Source organism: Bos taurus, chromosome 6, assembly GCF_002263795.3.
Source record: "Bos taurus isolate L1 Dominette 01449 registration number 42190680 breed Hereford chromosome 6, ARS-UCD2.0, whole genome shotgun sequence".
NCBI classification, from domain to species: Eukaryota; Metazoa; Chordata; class Mammalia; order Artiodactyla; family Bovidae; genus Bos; species Bos taurus.
The window spans coordinates 36,138,886-36,157,843 of record NC_037333.1 but is presented as its reverse complement, the minus strand read 5'-3'; the positions used below and the strand labels follow the sequence as shown (position 1 = coordinate 36,157,843).

The window sequence follows — 18,958 nt, the reverse complement described above, 5'->3', positions numbered from 1 at the left end:
TAATGACTCAGACTCACAAAGTCTTCTCCCCTCCCATGGCCTGTGACAGGCCTCCATATGTTTTATTTATTTTTCTCCATATGTTTTAATTGACTTAGTCATTGATTTTGGCTTATTGCATCTGAAAACATACATGGTAAACTTAGATTTATGGCTTTAAAAAGAAACGATTCTCAAACATGGTTCATAGTGTATAAGTGTTTTCAGGCTTTGTATGTGAGGATTAAAGCCCAGGATTAGTCATCTGGTCCTGAACTGAGACCTACTGCTCTAAAGTCAATAGACTTTAATTACAATAGACTCTAATTACAATAGTAATTAATCTTTTCTCTAATTCTTTAGTTGAAAATATTTGGTTGAATGATTGTTTAAACTTGGGCAAACATAAGATTATGCAAATAAGTGTTCGATATGCTCAAATAATTTAAATGGAAGCGTCAACTACTCAAAGATACTGCCTGCCATTGGGAATCAAGCTTTTAGGTTAAACACAATTGTAGTTGGAGCATTTGTGGGAGAGCTGTGCCTTTGATTTATTTATTTTTTCTAGCCAAGTGGAACAAATCAGTTTATGGACACACACACATAGTAGGGACAAAAAATATTATTTTAAACATCACACTCTGGGTTTCCAGTTCCAGTTCACAGACTAAGCACCTTCCTTCCTGTTGCTCCTACTGAATGCAACTGTAAAACCTGGATAGAGTGCATGGAACAGCCTTTTGAGGACTCTGAAAAGCAAATAATGGCAGGTGGATTGGGAAAGAAGACCAGAATTTAAAGTGCCACTGAATTGGCAATGAGTTTACCATTTCCCCCCTCCGGTCCCCTTGCCATTTGGCCCGAGGGAGCTGTGGAAGCACAGTATGTAGGCTGGAGAGCTAAATAGAGAGCCCCAGGAAACCTGAAAGTATCTGAGAGATGGCAGAGGAGGAGGAGCGTGGGAAAGCAACTCCACATAGTTATTATGAACTCTTGGGCTCATCCCTGAGGTACATGTGTGAATCTGATCCTGCTTAGCATATAAATGACTTTGAGAACTTACCTAACAAGTAGACAGCCACTCAGGTTTCAGGCTAGCCACTATGTGGCACACGCAGGACACAAACCCAATTAACATGCAAAGACTTTGAAAATTAAAACAAAATTGTTAACGTTCTCCAGAAGATTTAAATGAGACCCAGAATCTTATAATATTCAGAATGTTCATAATATAATCATACTCAGCATTGGAAAACCCAGGAAAATCTCCACAAACATGTGAGACAACAGATGCTGAAATGACATAGGTATTGGGACTATCTAAAGACTTGATTTAGAGTAGCTATGGTACATATTTTCCAAGAAGTTGGCTCACACTGTTGGGAAACAAATGGACAAATGAAATTCTTTGCGAAGAAATAGATGATATAAAGAAGAACCAATACCATAATAAAAATGAAAAACCGGATGGTTTGAGTAGCAGCATGAAGATGACAGAGGAAAGAATCAGTGATGTTGAAGATCAATAGAAATTATGCAAACTGAGTAACAAAGATTAAAAAGGCAGAGAAAAAGACTAACAGAATTTTAGGGGCTTGTCAGACAAGAACAGAAGGTCTGACATTCATGTCATTGGAATCCTAGCAGGAGATGAGAGAAAGAAGGTAGTGCTAAAAATGATATGGCTGAAAATTTTCCAAATTTGGTGAAAGACATAAATATGCAGATTCAAGAAGTCAGTAAACCAGCAAGATAAATCCAAAGAAATTTATATGACAACAGACTATAATCAAACTTCTGAAAACGACAAAGAAAATACTTGAAAGGAGCCAAAGAAAAACAACATTTTACTTACAGGGGAATGTGGATTTCACCCCAGAAACTATGGAGGCCATAAGTGGTTCAGTGTTTAAGTGCTGAAACAAATGAAATCAACCCAGAATTCTATATTCAGCCAAAAAAAAAAAAAACAGAACAAAGTCATTTTCAGACAAAGGAAAAGGCAGAAAATTCACAGCCAGCAGACCTTTACTAAATAATAGTTAATGGAAGCTCTTTGGACAGAAGTGACATGATACCAGAGGGAATATTGTTACATCAATAATGAAGGAAGATTCTACACATAGACATCACAGATGGTCAATACCGAAATCTGAGTGATTATATATTCTTTGCAGAGAAAGATGGAGAAGCTCTATACAGTCAGCAAAAACAGGACTGGGAGCTGACTGTGGCTCAGATCATTAACTCCTTATTGAAAAATTCAGACTTAAAGAAAGTAGGGAAAACCAGTAGACCATTCAGGTATGACTTAAATGAAATCCCTTACGATTATACAGTGGAAGTGGCAAATAGATTCAAGGGATTACATCTCATAGAGTGCCTGAAGAATTATGGACGGAGTTTCGTGACATTGTACAGGAGCCAGTGATCAAGACTATCCCCAGGAAAAAGAAATGCAAAAAGGCAAAACGGTTGTCTGACGAGGCCTTACAAATAGCTGTGAAAAGAAGAGAAGCAAAAGGCAAAGGAGAAAAGGAAAGATATACCCATTTGAATGCAGAGTTCAAAAAATAGCAAGGAGAGATAAAGCCTTCTTCAGTGATCAGTGCAAAGAAATAGACGAAAACACTAGAATGGGAAAGACTAGAGATCTCTTCAAGAAAATTAGAGATACCAAGGCAGTATTTCATGCAGATATGGGCTCGATAAAGGACAGAAATGGTATGGACCTAACAGAAGCAGAAGATATTAAGAAGAGGTGGCATGAATACACAGAAGAACTGTACTAAAATGATCTTAATGACCCAGGTAACCCCGATGGTGTGATCACTCATCTAGAGCCAGACATTTTGGAATGCAAAGTCAAGTGAGACTTAGGAAGCATCACTATGAAAAAAGCTAGTGGAGGTGATGGAATTCCAGCTGAACTAGTTCAAATCCTAAAAGATGATGCTGTGAAAGTGCTGCACTCAATATGCCAGCAAGTTTGGAAAACTCAGCGGTGGCCACAGGACTGGAAAAGGTCAGTTTTCACTCCAGTCCCAAAGAAAGGCAATGTCAAATAATGTTCAAATTATTGCACAATTGCAGTCATCTCACATGCTAGCAAAGTAATGCTCAAAATTCTCCAAGCCAGGCTTCAACAGTACGTGAACTGTGAACTTCAAGATGTTCAAACTGTATTTGGAAAAGGCAGAGAAACCAGAGATCAAATTACCGACATTTGTTGGATCATTAATAAAACAAGAGAATTCCAGAAAAACTTCTGCGTCATTGACTACGCTAAAGCCTTTGACTGTGTGGATGACAACAAAATGAAAAATTCTTAAGGAGACTGGAATATCAGACCACCTTACCTGCCTCCTAAGAAATCAGTATGCTGGTCAAGAAGGAACAGTTAGAACCAGACATGGAACAACAGACTGGTTCCAAATTGGGAAAGGAGTACATCAAGGCTGTATATTGTCACCCTGCTTATTTAACGTATATGCAGAGTACATCATGTGAAATGCCAGGCTGGATGAAGCACAAGCTGGAATCAAGATTGCAGGAGAAATATCAATAGCCTCAGATATGCAGATGACACCACCCTTATGGCAGAAAGTGAAGAACAACTCAAGAGCCTCTTGATGAAAGTGAAAGAGGAGAATAAAAAGTTGGCTTAAAGCTCAACATTCAGAAAACGAAGATCATGGCATCTGGTCCCATCACTTCATTTCAAATAGATGGGAAAACAATGGAAACAGTGACAGACTTTATTTTTGGGGACTCCAAGATCACTGCAGATAATGACTGCAGCCATGAAATTAAAAGACGCTTGCTCCTTGGAAGAAAAGCTATGACCATATTAGACCATATTAGAAAAGCATATTAGAAAGCAAAGACATTGCTGCCAAGGGTCCACATAGTCCAAGTTACAGTTTTTCCAGTATTCTTATATGGATGTAAGAGTTAGACCATAAAGAAAGCCGAGCACTGAAGAATTGATGCTTTTGAATTGTGGTGTTGGAGAAGAGTCTTGAGAGTCCCTTGGACAGAAAGGGCGTCAAACCAGTCAATCCTATAGGAAATCAGTCCTGAATATTTATTAGAAGGACTGATGCTGAAGCTCCAATACTTTGGCCACCTGATGCGAAGAACTGACTCACTGGAAAAGACCCTGATGCTGGGAAAGATTGAAGGCAGGAGAAGGGGGTGACAGAGGATGAAACGGTTGGATGGTATCACCGACTCGATGGACATGAGTTTGAGCAAGCTTCGGAAGTTGGTGATGGACAGGGAGGCCTGGTGTGCTGTCCATGGGGTCACAAAGAGTTGAACATGACTGAGCAACTGAACTGAACTGAGCTGAATGAAGGAAGAGCAACGGAAATAGTAGATATCTCAATAAATATAATAGACCATTCTTGAATTCTTTAAAAATGTCTTGATGATTAAAATAAATTATAAAATGGTTACAGAGATTTCAGTATATACAGATGTAATATTTAAGATAACTGTAACTTAAAGGAAAGAGAGGTAAAGAGAGCTATGTTGTGGTAAAGTTTCTCAGTTCCACTTTAAATGGTAAATGATTGATTCTAATTACACTTTGAAAAGCTAAATACTTATATTGTAATCTCTAGAGCAATCACAAGTAACGAATCAAAGAGATATAATAAAAACACAATAAAAATGGAACACTAGAAAATGTTTAGTACGGATGGAGAAATGAGGTAAAAGGGTGAAAAACAGGGAAGAACAGCAGATTTAAAAAGATCACAAAATCCAACATATCAATAATTATTTTAAATCTAAATAGTCTAAGCCAAACAATCAGTGCAGAGATCATCATATTAGATTTTTTAAATAACCCAACACTGAACAGGAAAGTTAAAATACCCACTCCTGAGTATTTACTCCAGAGAAACGAAAACTTATTTTCATACAATAACCTGTGCATATATGTTAATTTCATCTCTATAATTGCTTAAAATGAGAAAAAGTCTTTTTTGGTACATCCATAATACAATGGAATACTACTGACTAATATTAATAAAAAGGAACAAACTGTTGATCCATATGACAACTTGGATGGATCTCAGAGTTGTTATATTGAGTGAAAGAATTTCAAAAGGTTAGATACTATATGATTCTATTATGTGAATCTGTGTTTCTGTTATATTGAAAATATAAACTGTAGTGATCGAAAGTAGATCAGTAGTCGCCAGGAGTTAGGGATGAGGAGAGCATGACTAAGGAATAAAACTCTTTGTCTTTTAGAGATAACACTTTAAGGGACTTCCTGGGTGATGGTACCATTCTGTATCTTGATTGTGGCACTGACTACATGTGCTTAAATTCATAGAATTGTCCACTAAAAAAGGTTCATTTTACTGCATGACAATATGAAAAGGTTTTTAAAAAGTTGACTCTAGTTTGATTGCTTTGGCTCAGGAACAAGGTAGAATTTCTTCTATGGTAATAACACTCTTAAGGGAGGGAGTGGTCACTTGAAAGTGAGTTGTGTTAGCATTGAGATCCCACTAAGCATAGCCCAGATTGCCCTAAAATGTTTAGATGAAAATTAGAAAGTAGTTGGAATATGGCTTGGGAATAAGACCTTTCAGACACAGAAGCAAAGAAAATGAGGGCGAATCTTGCCAAGTTGTAGAAATCCAGGGGCCCCTAGGAGGAAAGATGGGCACTAGGAAATTCTGTTGGATGGGATCTGCAGGGAACTTGGTTATATTCTGAGTGGTTTGCTGAGTTCATTTCCATTATCCCAAACTTTCAATAAAAGCCTGCTGTACCCCTCAGACTAGGTTGATAGTACTTTGGAGAAAAACTGTCCAGGGAGAGTAGAGTATAGCAGCAGAAGGCAAGATGTGAACTAGAGAGTTCAGTGGGAAATGAAAATCAGGGTTGGGGTGAATATGAGGACTTGGAATCCACAGAATGGCAGCTCGGAGCGTGTGTTTCCTACAGTGTGGTTCTGTCTTTGTTGACCACTATTAAAAAAGAAAGTGTAGATAGTTTGGGGCAACTCAGGAGACATCTAAGTGACGAAAGTTTAACCCCTTTTGTCATGCTAACTGCTGACATTTTAAACTTACTTGACTTTAAGTTTTATGAAAAATTGAGTACCAAATATTGATCACTAATTTTATATATTCTGTATACCTTTCACCCAAACTGCTCATACTGTTAACTGTAAACTACTCGATAACATTTCTCATTGGAACAGACAGTAAGAGTAGTGACTGTTACTGATTAAAATCACCTAGTTCTTTTCCATGAGGGAAGATGATACAGACTTGGGGGTATAATGGGCTTGGAAGTCAGGAAGACCTGGGATCCAGTCCTAGCTCCACCACTCATTTAGTTGTGTACTCTGACCAGATAACACACTTTTTCTCAGCAGGGGTTATTAGAGAGATGGAACCTTACAGGATTGTTGCAAGGATTAAGTTCACATGAGCAGCATCCATCTACCCTCCAGGCACATAACATCCTTCTTTATTACCACTCTATGATGGTTCACTGCCCAACTTACTGTTAGTTTGAAAACACATTAAAAAATTATGATGGGCTCAAAAGCCAACTAGCAGTAATCCTAAAAAACTGAGTGCAGTTGAATTGCTGCCTTGCCCTAAGCATCATTCCACATTTGCTGCTGTTCTGCCCTATTACCTTGGCTCATTCAGAGTCGCTAACCTTGCTGAAGACTTCTAAAGAGCTTAAATTGCTTCTTGTGAAAGGATCAGAAATAAAATATACTTTTATTGTCAAAAAATGCCAAATATTTCCTTAGTGTGTTTAATTATCTAAATGTGTGGGTTGAGTTTCTGTCATGATCTGCAAAATATAGCATACAGTCTTGACAGAATGAATCAGAAGAGATTACGTGTGAACATGTGCACTGCAGCCTGAGTGTTCCCAACTGGGGCAGGGGTGTATTCAGTGAGAGCTGTGCACGAAGCATTCCCAGTTGACCCAGGGAGTAGATTCTAGAAGAGCAATTAAAATTTTACTGTAACAGATTCCTAGTATGAATCAGATGAGCTTAGTTTTCTGGCTAGGAGAAATGAAATAAATTGGACTTGATACAACTAGGATTTAATTCTCTATAAATCTTTGCGTTACTGAATGGAACCTCTGCCTTTGGGGCTGCAAGTTGTGTTGTGAAATAGGGGTTCCTTCCATGTCTGTTTTGGTGGCTGATGTATGATGAGACAGGAATTGGTTTGCCTAGGGCTTGCTCCTTGGAAGAAAAGCTGTGACAAAACCTGCTGCTGCTGCTAAGTCATTTCAGTTGTTTCCGACTCTGTGTGACCCCATAGACGGTAGTCCACCAGGCTCCCCCGTCCCTGGGATTCTCCAGGCAAGAACACTGGAGTGGGTTGCCATTTCCTTCTCCAATGTATGAAAGTGAAATGTGAAAGTGAAGTCTCTCAGTCGTGTCCAACTCTTAGCAACCCCGTGGACTGCAGCCCACCAGGCTCCTCCATCCATGGGATTTCCCAGGCAAGAGTACTGGAGTGGGGTGCCATTGCCTTCTCCGGTGACAAAACCTAGACAGTGTATTAAAAAGCAGAGACATCACTGCCAACAAAGGTCCATGTAGTCAAAGCTATGGTTTTCCCAGTAATCGTGTATGGGTGTGAGAGTTGGACCATAAAGAAGGCTGACACAATCCTCCTTTCCAAGTTTAAAGATGAGTTTGTTGTCTCTTGACTTGACTTTGCTTACTTACTTCATCAGTAAAGTTTCCAGTTTCATCAGGATTGGCAGGTAGTTGAAGACTTGAGAGTCTCCTGCATAGCAAAGAGATCAATCCAGTCAATCCTAAAGGAATGTAATCCTGAATATTCATCTGAGGGACTGATGCTGAAGTTCCAGTAGTTTGGCCCCCTGATGCGAAGTCCAACTCATTGGAAAAGACCGTGATGCTGGGAAAGATTGAGGGCAGGAGGAGAAGGGAACAATAGAGGATGAGATGGTTGGATGGCATCACCAATTCAATGGACATGAGTTTGAGCAAACTCTGGGAGATGGTGAAGGACAGGAAAGGCTGGTGTGCTGCAGTCCATGGGGTTGCAAAGAGTCAGACGTGACTTGGCAACTGAATAACAACCATAACAACGCTGTACATTAACATCTAGGCAGGAAAGGCTAATGGTTGGCATAGGAGGTCAGGTATCAGGGGCGCAGGTCTTGGTTCTGGCTAAGGTATCAGGCCTGGCACTCAGGCACAAGAGAACGTAAAAGCTGCCGAAGTCCTAGAACTACAGTACAATGTGGAAATTTGGTGAAGGAAGAAAGAATCTGATTCACCTGAGCTACTTTGGTAGGAGTTTCTTAGTTTTCCCAAAGTAAATACAGGACTGTTCTTAGTGTGGGGAACAAGGGTGAGTTGGAAGTTAGGGCCTATGAGTAGAGGGTAAAGGAGATGGTCATGGGAATGAAAGGAGTTGAGATAATTCAGGAGATTTCTCTGACATGAGCATGTTTTCAGCTGCTTAATTAAAAAGAAATATTATATATTATTTGACCTCTGTTTAGGTCAAATAACACCTCCTTACCTCTCCTGTCCCCATCCTTGAGTCTCACTTGCAGAGACCATCACTTTCAATTCTTGAAACTTTTTGGGGGTAGTTTGCCTTTATATTTATAAATAACATGCTTATAATGCTATTTCTTGATTTTTTTTTCAATATTGGACATGATCTAGAGGCTTCATACTGGGAAAGATTACTCTGCTTTTATATTCTCTGCCCAGCCTTTCCTCGTTCTTACTCCTAGATGCTCATCTTTTCCCATATAGTTGATTTTTTAAATTGATTGGCAGATTTAATTATGTAAATTAATAAATGATATTTGGTTATTATGACTTTGTGTACCATGATTGTTCTTATCACTGGTAAAGCGTTTAGTGTTTCCTGAAGTTAATTATTTCATTTTTTTCATTTGCATATAATCTTTATTCTCTGACAGAACTGTAAAACTCATATAGTATGAACTCATCAGATTGTATGTCATTTTTCACTTTGGAGACATTCCTTCCAATTTTCCTTCATTGGCTGCTACATAGCTGTCATGGAAATAGTTTTTACCCTTTCCTGAATCCAAAGTCTTTTTGTTGTTGTTCTGCAGGCATGATATTATGTAACTGAGATAGGCATGGAAGGTAAAACATTTTGAGAACCTTACCTCCCTGAAAATTGTTCTTTCCCCTCTCCTCTCAGATTTTTGGTTGGCTGTTGTTCTTGTTTAGTCGCTAAGTCATGTCCAATTCTTTTGTGATCCCATTAACTGCAGCCCATCAGGCTCCTCCATCCATGGGATTTCCTAGACAAGAATACTGGAGTGGGTTCCCATTTCTTTTTCTATGGGATCTTCCTGAGCCAGGGATCAAACCCATGTCTCCTGCATTGCCAGGCAGATTCTTTACCACTGAGCCACCAGGGAAGACCTTTTGGTTGGCTAGATATGAAATTCTCTGTTAGAAGTCATTTTCCTTTAGAATTATGAAGGCATTGCTCTAGTGTCTTTCTGGCTTTTATTATTGCTTCTGAGAAATACGATGCCATTCTGATCCCTGTTCAATTGTATATAAACTGTCCTTTCTAGAAGATTTTAGAATCTATTTTGATGTTGTGAAATTTCAGGCTGTAGTGTTCTGAAGTAGTTCTTCTTTTTAAAATTCAGTCCTTATTTTCTTTATTCTGAGGTTTTAAATCAGTCTTTTCAATGTGAAACTCATGTTTTTCAGTTATGAGCAATCCTGTCTTTGAAAATTTCTACTTTGTTTTTTTCCATTCTGTTTTGGGGATTCTTATTTTTCCATTGTTGAGATTCTTGAAATAGTCTCATTTCTTTCTTCTTTTTCCGCCTGTTTTGCTCTTTGACTTCTTGTTCTATTTCTTAGAAAATTTCAGTTATTATTCCCCATCCTGCTCTGAAGCTTTTTCCTTTAAATTTGTGCTGTTATATTTTCATTTTCCAAGGTAATTTTGTTTGTTTTCTGAAGGTTGGAATCTTCTTGTCTTATATTGCTAATGATCTAAAGATTTTTTTTTTCCTGTTCCTTGCTTGATCATTTTCTTCAGAGTTTCCTTCCTTCTGTTTTCTTTGCTATTTAACTTTTATGTTAAATTGTCTTCACATATATGATTGTCCTTGTCCAGCCTTTTCTTTTTAAAAGTGAGGTACTAAAATGTAAGCAGAACAGTGTACGGGCAAGTTTCATTAACTAGTGGGAAGCAAGACATTTCCTAGGGGGGATCCAGGATTGCCAGTAGCTGTGGGTCTTTTCTTTTGGGCCTGAGAAACTTTCTCAGTTTTCTCAGAGAAATCCTCCTGGCTAGATATATAGACAGATTTGTGTTACAGAACTGAGGAGAGAAGAGTGTTTTTGTGGATGGGGAAGGGCTCATTGCTCCCAGGCAGACTCTCCCTTAGTCCCACTGCTTTTAGTAAGAAGCCTCCCTCCTGTTTACACTGAGTCTTCTCTGGTTCCACACCTCCAAATACTGAACCTTTAAGGCATTTCTCTAGGGAGAAGCACCAGACACCGGAGAGAACATCTGGAGTGTGGACACTGCTCCAGGTCTGTGCGCCACCTAGTGTAACTGGGGTCTGGATCAACAGCTTTCAGAAACGTAGGAAATTTATATTCTCTATACAGATGTAGTGGTTCTCTTTGAAAAACGCAACTGCCTAGGATGCTAATTCTGTGTAATTCCTATTTCTGGGCTTTACATTTTCCTCCTTTGATTTTTTTTTTCTTTTTTTTCAGAGCAAATTGGAGCTTTGGCAGATCAGCACATTGTCCATGTGGCATGTGGCGAGTCTCACAGTCTGGCCCTCAGTGACCAGGGCCAGCTGTTTTCCTGGGGTGCAGGTAGTGATGGGCAGCTGGGACTCATGACTATTGAGGATTCTGTGGCAGTACCCAGGTAAGAATGTCAGTTACTGTAAAGGTTATTTCCTGCTAGTTTCTTTGTTAGACTCCTTGGTTTGGGTTCTGCTTTCTTCTTTAATTAATAATTGTTGTTTCCTTTGAGTCACTGTCATGACTTATACTGTTACAACACTTGTCCCCAGAATTGTTATTGTAGAAGTGTTTGAAAGTGAAAGTTGCTTAGCTATGTCTGACTCTGCGAGCCCATGGACTACACAGTCCATGAAATTCTCCAGGCCAGAATACTGGAGTGGGTAGCCTTTCCCTTCACCAGAGGATCTTCCCAACCCAGGGATCGAACCTAGGTCTCCCGAGTTGCAGGAGGATTCTTTAGCTGAGCCACAAGGGAAGCATGATAGAAGTGTTTATCTCCAGTTAAAAAATGTGCTTTGTTTGGGAACTATACTTCATTTATTCCAATAGCCTGTTGCTGGTAGTGTTTGGAGCTCATTAAATGTTTGAATTAAAAAACCTCTTTTTACATGCTGCACTTATTAACCTTTAACTTAAAATTGCAAGCCTAAATCAATTATTCGGTTAGACGCTTTAAAGTTCAGTCACAAAGCTGACCTGTTACTCTTTAATAATAGGCCAAATTACCTTCAGCATTATCAACAGCAAATATACCAAATATACATAAGTTCTTTAACACAGAAGTACTAATACAATGGTTTTTAGTCCCTTAAGTATTTACTTAATTCTAAATCTTAAATGAAGGGCTTTACCGGTGGCTCAGTGGTAAAGAATCCATCTGCCAATGCAGGAGACTCAAGTCTGATCCCTGGGGCAGGAAGATCCCCTGGAAAAGGAAATGGCAACCCACTCCAGTATCCTTGCTTGGAGAATCCCATGAACTGAGGAGCCTGGCGGGCTACAGTCCATGGGGTCACAAAAGAGTCAGACACCACTTAGCGACTAAACAACAACAAAATCTTAGATGATTTGGCTAAGTATCTAACAGATGCTTCACCACTAAGAAAATGTCTGTAGTATTGAAGTTACTCTCAAGTGGACATTTTGGGGGTGGCGTCTCTGTTTGTTGAGGGTTCTTAATGATCAAAGAGGCCATTGGTTTAAATCCTTCATTTAATTGCTATTCCTTTGTACTTCAAATGTACAACGTTCTCCTGTTGCAGTACTAGTCACATTCATTGCAATTTTTAATTTAATAACTAATTTTGGTACAAAGCTGGGAGCTCTTGATGCCAGGAGAACTGGATTGTTTATTTTAGCATCACCATTGCTGAGGGTGCTCTAGCATGTGCATTGCTCAGTATAGGTCTGGTTAATAAATGGCTTCTCCTCCCCTGCCCAAGTATTGTCCCTTTTAAAGCACAGTACATTCTCCCTCCTCCTCTGCTTTGCCCTTCTTAGATTTTTGTGTCTTTAATCAAAAGCTGTTTTAGGGAAAAGAGAAACACAGAGGTAAGAGTAATTTGATTCATTTCCTGAGTTAGAACAGGTAATGTCTTGGGTTCATTACTTTCAAAAATTAATTTAATTTTGGGAGAAGAGGGTGAGTGGAAATATAAAAAAAGGGATGGCTTATTTTAGTGAAATTGCATGTAATATTAAGGAAAAGATTTATAACATTCATGACAAAAATATTTGTTGAACAACTACTCAAGTCATTATTGGCATTTCATTTCAAAAAATGAAGTAGTCTGTGTTACAGTAGCAATTTATTATTATTTCTATTCAGTTCAGTTCAGTCACTCAGTCGTGTCCTACTCTTTGCGACCCTGTGAATCGCAGCACGCCAGGCCTCCCTGTCCATCACCAACTCCCGGAGTTCACTCAGACTCATGTCCGTCGAGTCAGTGATGCCATCCAGCCATCTCATCCTCTGTCGTCCCCTTCTCCTCCTGCCCCCAATCTCTCCCAGCATAAGAGTCTTTTCCAGTGAGTCAACTCTTCGTATGAGGTGGCCAAAGTACTGGAGTTTCAGCCTTAGCATCATTCCTTCCAAAGAAATCCCAGGGCTGATCTCTTTCAGAATGGACTGGTTGGATCTCCTTGCAGTCCAAGGGACTCTCAAGAGTCTTCTCCAACACCACAGTTCAAAAGCATCAATTCTTCGTTGCTCAGCTTTATTCACAGTCCAACTCTCACATCCATACATGACCACTGGAAAAACCATAGCCCTGACTAGATAGACCTTTGTTAGCAAAGTAATGTCTCTGCTTTTCAATATGCTATCTAGGTTGGTCATAACTTTCCTTCCAAGGAGTAAGCATCTTTTAATTTCATGGCTGCAGTCACCATCTGTGGTGATTTTGGAGCCCAGAAAATAAAGTCTGCCACTGTTTCCACTGTTTCCCCATCTATTTCCCATGAAGTGATGGGACCAGATGCCATGATCTTTGTTTTCTGAATGTTGAGCTTTAAGCCAACTTTTTCACTCTCCACTTTCACTTTCATCAAGAGGCTTTTTAGTTCTTCTTCACTTTCTGCCATTATTTCTATTAATTATGCCTAAATTATGGATGATTTCTGAGGCTTTAGTTTGTATAAAATTTTATAAGTTAATTAAGATAAATTTATCAATTCCTATCTTAGTATTGTGGAAAGTAACATAGCTTTGATGTCAGACAGCCTCAGATTCCAGCATTGGCTCTATTTGTATTAGGTGAGTTGCTTTGGGCAAATTGTTTTAACTTATCTGAGCCTCAGTTTCCTAACTTAAAAGTGAAATTATATAGTATTGTATACCTTTACCAAGTTGTTGGGAGGATGGAGTAAGATGAGTAGGTAAAACACAGTGTATGCTTGTGCATATATATCCTTTTCTCCATCTTATGGTACAATTTCTTATTGTCTTTTTTCTTTTGACCTTTTTTTTTTTTTTTGTAACTGTGATTATGAAGGTTGTGATAAGGGTAATGGTGACCCATAAAGGGAGAAGTGTGGGGAATTTGATTGGAAACTGGCCAGGAAAAGGACTCTTTTTGCATAAAGTTCTGAAACATTGGTCCCTAAGACGGGATGACTTTTTTCAGTTTTAAAAAATAGTGGGTTTCTGGGCTTCCCTGGTGGCTCAGTGGTAAAGAACCTGCCTGCTAGTGCAGGAGACGAGGATTCGACCCCTAGTCTGGGAAGATCCCATATCTGCAGAGCAACTAAGCCCCTGTGCTACTACTGTTGAGCCTGTGCTCTAGAGCCTGGGGGTCACAGCTGTTGAACCCATGCATGTCCTAGAGCCTGCGCTCCGCAACAGGAGAAGCCACCGCAGTAAGAAGCCTCCACACTGCGACTGGAGAGTAGCCCCTGCTGGCCCCAACCAGGGAAGACCCAGCACAGCCATAAATAAAATAAATATTTTAAAAAAATAGTGGAATTCTACAAGCTATTGATATACGCAGCGAAAAAATTGCTGTGTATATATTAAATGGTCAAGGAATTATTCTGAGTGAAAAAGAACCCAATCCTAAAAAGGCTACCTACACTATGATTGCATTTACGTAACATTCTTGAAGTGACAACATTTTGGAAATGGCGGGTAGAGTAATGATTGCCAGGGGCTATGATGGAGGAGGGGAGGGGTGGTTGTAAACATGAGGAATCCTTGTGTTAGAAACGTTGAATATGGTGGTGGATGCATGAGCCTACGTAGGTGACAGAAATACTGCAAACACAGAAATAAGTACAAATAAAACTGGGGACAAAGAAGTGAGATTGGTAGTTTGTATTTTTGTCAGTATCCCTGTTATGATTTTTTTTTTCTATAGTTTTGCAAGATATCATCACTGGGGGAGACTGGATAAAGCCTGCAAGGGATCTCTGTATTATTTCTTACAGCTGCGTGTGAATTTACAATTATCTCCATAAAAAAATAGTTGGGTTCTATTTGGTACTAAATGTATATGTGGACTCTATGAACTTTTTTTATATCCGAGAAAATAAACTGTTAAAGCAACATTTACCTGTTACTCTAAATAACCCCCGACTTCCCTGTTGGACATCTATCTTGTAAAATGCCCCTCTGAATCTTTTGTTCCCATGAAATACACTTAATGAAGAGGAACATGGCAACCTATGAATTTATTAAAATAGGAAACAGGAGATATTTCTCAGGCTGTCAAACTCTATTGGGCAGTGCCAGACATTTTTTTCACTTAATTCTCACCACAACCCTGTGAATAGGTACTGTTCTTATCTGTTTCCCATAAGCAAGCAGAGGATTGAGTTTTAAGAAGTGGTCATATGATCTTCCTCTTTACCATCCTAGGGAATCAAGAGTTTTAGAAGCATTGCCCTTAGTAATTTTTAAAAATTGTGGCAAAATACACATAACATAAAATTTACCATCTTGGGCTTCCTTGGAGGCTCAGTGGTAAGGAATCCACTGAGTGGAAGAATCTACATGGCATGGATCAGCTAAGCCCATGGGCCACACCTACTGAGCCTGTGCTTTAGAGCCCAGGAACCGCAACTACTGAGCCCATGCACTGTAAGTACTGAAGTCTATGCGTCTAGAGCCCATGCTCTGCAATAAGAGAGGCCACTGTAATGAGAAGCCCATGAAAGGCTATGAAGAGTAGCCCCTGTTCACTGCAAGTAGAGAAGAGTTCTCGCAGCAACAAAGGCCCGACATAGCCAAAAACACATAAAAAATCAAAAGAATTTACCATCCTAACCATTTTAAGTGTACAGTTTAATAGTGTTACATATATTCACACTGTTGTGTGATCAATTTCCAGACTGTTTTTCTTGTAGAAATAGAACTCTACACTCATTAAATGAAAACTCCTCATTTCTCTTCGTCTAGCCCCTGGCAGGCACCATTAGACTTTTGATTTGTATGAATTTGGCTAGTCTAGATACGTCACGTAAATGAAACCATAGACCATTTCTCTTTTTGTTACTGGCTTGTTTCACTAGGCATAATTCCAGGTTTCATCCATGTTGTAACATGTGTCAGAATTTCCGTTCTTAAAGAGTGATGAATATTCCAGTGCATACATATTCCAAATGTATATGCCACATTTGTTTTTCTGGTCATCGGTTGATGGACAGTTGGGTTGCTTCCACCTTATAGCCTTTGTGAATAATGGTGCTATGAATGTGGGTGGACAAATCTCTCTTTGGGACCCTGCTTTCAGTTTACTTGGTTATATACCTGGAAGTGAGATTGCCAGATCATGCCATTGCTCTCATTTGAAAGCCATTTAGATATCAGCCGTGTTCTTAGGGTATGTCTTTGGCTGCTTACTCCTTTTGTCTCTGAATTGGAGATGACAAGGTAGAAATTAACACAGGGTTGTGGTAATGGGTTTAAGTGCAGAGCAGGGTTTCTTCCTTTTAAACGGTAACTACCAAAGATGCAGGAGGTTAGTGAAAGACTTAATAGAACTTTATCATGTAAGATCATATATTTGATTTTAAAAAGTGTTTTGTGAAACATGTTATTTATTACAACTATTTTATTTAGTTGGGAATATTTCCAATCATTGTGAATGCCCTTCTTAAAAGGAAAATCTTTTCTGTTTTAGGTTAATACAAAAGCTGAACCAGCAGACAATATTACAAGTTTCCTGTGGCAACTGGCATTGCTTGGCTCTTGCAGCTGGTAATGTAACATTAAAATCTATGCTAGTGTTGGGTTAATTTGGGAACCATTTCTCTTCGTATTTTAATGTGATGTTATGTAACCAGATACATTTAACTAGTTAAGGTCTATGCATTCCTGTTGGACAGCGACAGTTCTAAGATAGCCCTTGTGTAGCTCATACTTTTCTCAGGGTGTGGATGATGAAAAAGATGGTTATCACTGCTGTTCCACCTCTCTCGGGGAAAATCAGCAGGAGGCAAGACTGTTCATCAGTGTACTTGAACAGAGGATTGGTTTTTCTTAGCTAAAACTCATATGGCTATTCCACCATGCTGCTGCTGCTGCTGCTGAGTCGCTTCAGTCGTGTCCGACTCTGTGTGACCCCATAGACAGCAGCCCACCAGGCTCCCCTGTCCCTGGGATTCTCCAGGCAAGAACACTGGAGTGGGTTGCCATTTCCTTTTCCAATGCATAAAAGTGAAAAGTGAAAGTGAAGTCGCTCAGTTGTGTCCGACTCTAGCAACCCCATGAACTGCAGCCCACCGGGCTCCTCCATCCATGGGATTTGCCAGGCAAAAGTACTGGAGTGGGGTGCCATTGCCTTCTCCATATTCCACCATAAAGCACCCAAATAAATGAAGAAGGTGAAGTTAGAAAAACCTAAGCCAACATATGCTGCTATATTCTGTTAGGATAAATTTGTGGGGAAGTCAGTACTAACATGTCCTGCTTGGTTCTCTGTGGTGTTGTCCAGGTCATAGCTGGACCCTGTGAAGTTCCGGTCTCTTGTAGTCCTGGTATGGTCAGAACTACTTCCCTTTGCTTAGTGGATCTAAGCCTGATAATTGGCCTATTCAACACTGAACTGATTTAAACATTTAGTTTTTCCTTTGCGTAAATATTAATAGCCTTTGAAGGGTGTTAATCTCTGTGTTGTCATGACAAGTGGGAGTTCCGATTGTGAGAGTCTCACACCATGCAGTGTGTCTGCTTCCTTGCTCTTGGGTATGTGTTGTGGTGGGGGGTGGGGTGGGCAACTAACAAATGAGCCCTACGGGAACTCCATTGTTCTAATAAGTTTATATTTGTGAATGAAACTTGTATCTTTCTGGTAATACCAGTTATCTTCTTCTGATTTCAGATGGCCAGTTCTTCACGTGGGGGAGAAACAGCCATGGGCAGTTGGGCCTGGGGAAGGAGTTCCCTTCCCAAGCCAGTCCACAGAGGGTGAGGTCCCTGGAGGGGATCCCGCTGGCGCAGGTGGTCGCAGGAGGGGCCCACAGCTTTGCCCTGTCACTCTCAGGAGCTGTATTTGGCTGGGGGATGAATAATGCAGGGCAGCTCGGGCTCAGTGATGAGAAAGGTGGGTGAAGTCTTCACGTGGCCCTCTTAACTTCATTTGTTTAGTATGTGCTTCCCGAGGAGCTTCTGTGTCCTCGCCCTGTGTCAGGCACTGAGGGTGCAGCAAGGACCAAAACAGATAATACCCTTGACTTAGTGGAGACTGCATGCTAATGGGCAGACACAGACAACAAACCACTATGTGTACAGTGGAAACAGTGACAGATTTTGTTTTCTTGGGCTCCAAAATCACTGTGGATGGTGACTGCAGCCATGAAATTAAAAGACGCTTACTCCTAGGAAGGAAAGTTACGACCAACCTAGACAGCATATTAAAAAGCAGAGACATTACTCTGCTGACAAAGGTCCATCTAGTCAAAGCTGTGGTTTTTCCAGTAGTCATGTATGGACGTGAGAGTTGGACCGTAAAGAAGGCTGAGCACTGAAGAATTAATGCTTTTGAACTGTGGTGTTGGAGAAGACTCTTGAGACTCCCTTTGACAGCAAAGAGATCAAACCAGTCAATTGTAAAGGAAATCAACCCTGAATATTCATTGGAAGGACTGATGCTGAAGCTCCAATACTTTGGCCACCTGAGGCGAAGAACTGAGTCATTGGAAAAGACTCTGATGCTGGGAAAGATTGAAGGCAGGGGGAGAAGGGGGTGACAGAGGATGAGATGGTTAGATGGCATCACTGACTCAATGGACATGAGTTTGAGCAAGCTCCAGGAGCTGGTGAAGGACAGGGAACCTGGCATGCTGCAGTCCATGGGGTCTCAAGGAGTCAGACAGGACTGAGCATCTGAACAGCAACAAATGTATGCAGTATATCAGAGGCTTTGAGAGGAAAGTTTCCTATTTTATATAAGGTACCCAGGGAGGGCCTCTTGAATAAGGTGTTCAGCAGAGCCCTGTAGGAAGTCCAGTAGAAGAGGAGGTATTTAGAGGAGCTGGGTGAAAACTGTTCCAGTCAGAGGCAACAGGGTGTGCAGAGGCTCTGATGTGGGAGGAATCATGGTAGGCTTGGGGATGCGATGAGCAGGAAGAGGAGTACAAAGCTGGAGCTCTGAGAGGAAGGGAGGCCCTGCAGTGTAGGGCCTGGAAGGACAAGGTAAGGATTTTGGCTTCTCTCAG

General features: G+C 40.2%; 1 protein-coding gene across 5 annotated transcripts in view; it reads left to right on the top strand.

Annotated features, from left to right (window-relative positions):
• HERC3 (HECT and RLD domain containing E3 ubiquitin protein ligase 3) overlaps window positions 1–18,958 on the top strand; it is a 198,430-nt gene that overhangs the window by 92,734 nt on the left and 86,738 nt on the right. For all 5 annotated transcript variants that reach the window (XM_059887450.1, NM_001083663.1, XM_015471555.3 and 2 more), the window contains 3 exon segments: window positions 10,766–10,925; window positions 16,423–16,499; window positions 17,623–17,844. In XM_059887450.1, coding sequence (XP_059743433.1) covers window positions 10,766–10,925; window positions 16,423–16,499; window positions 17,623–17,844 — 459 coding nt within the window.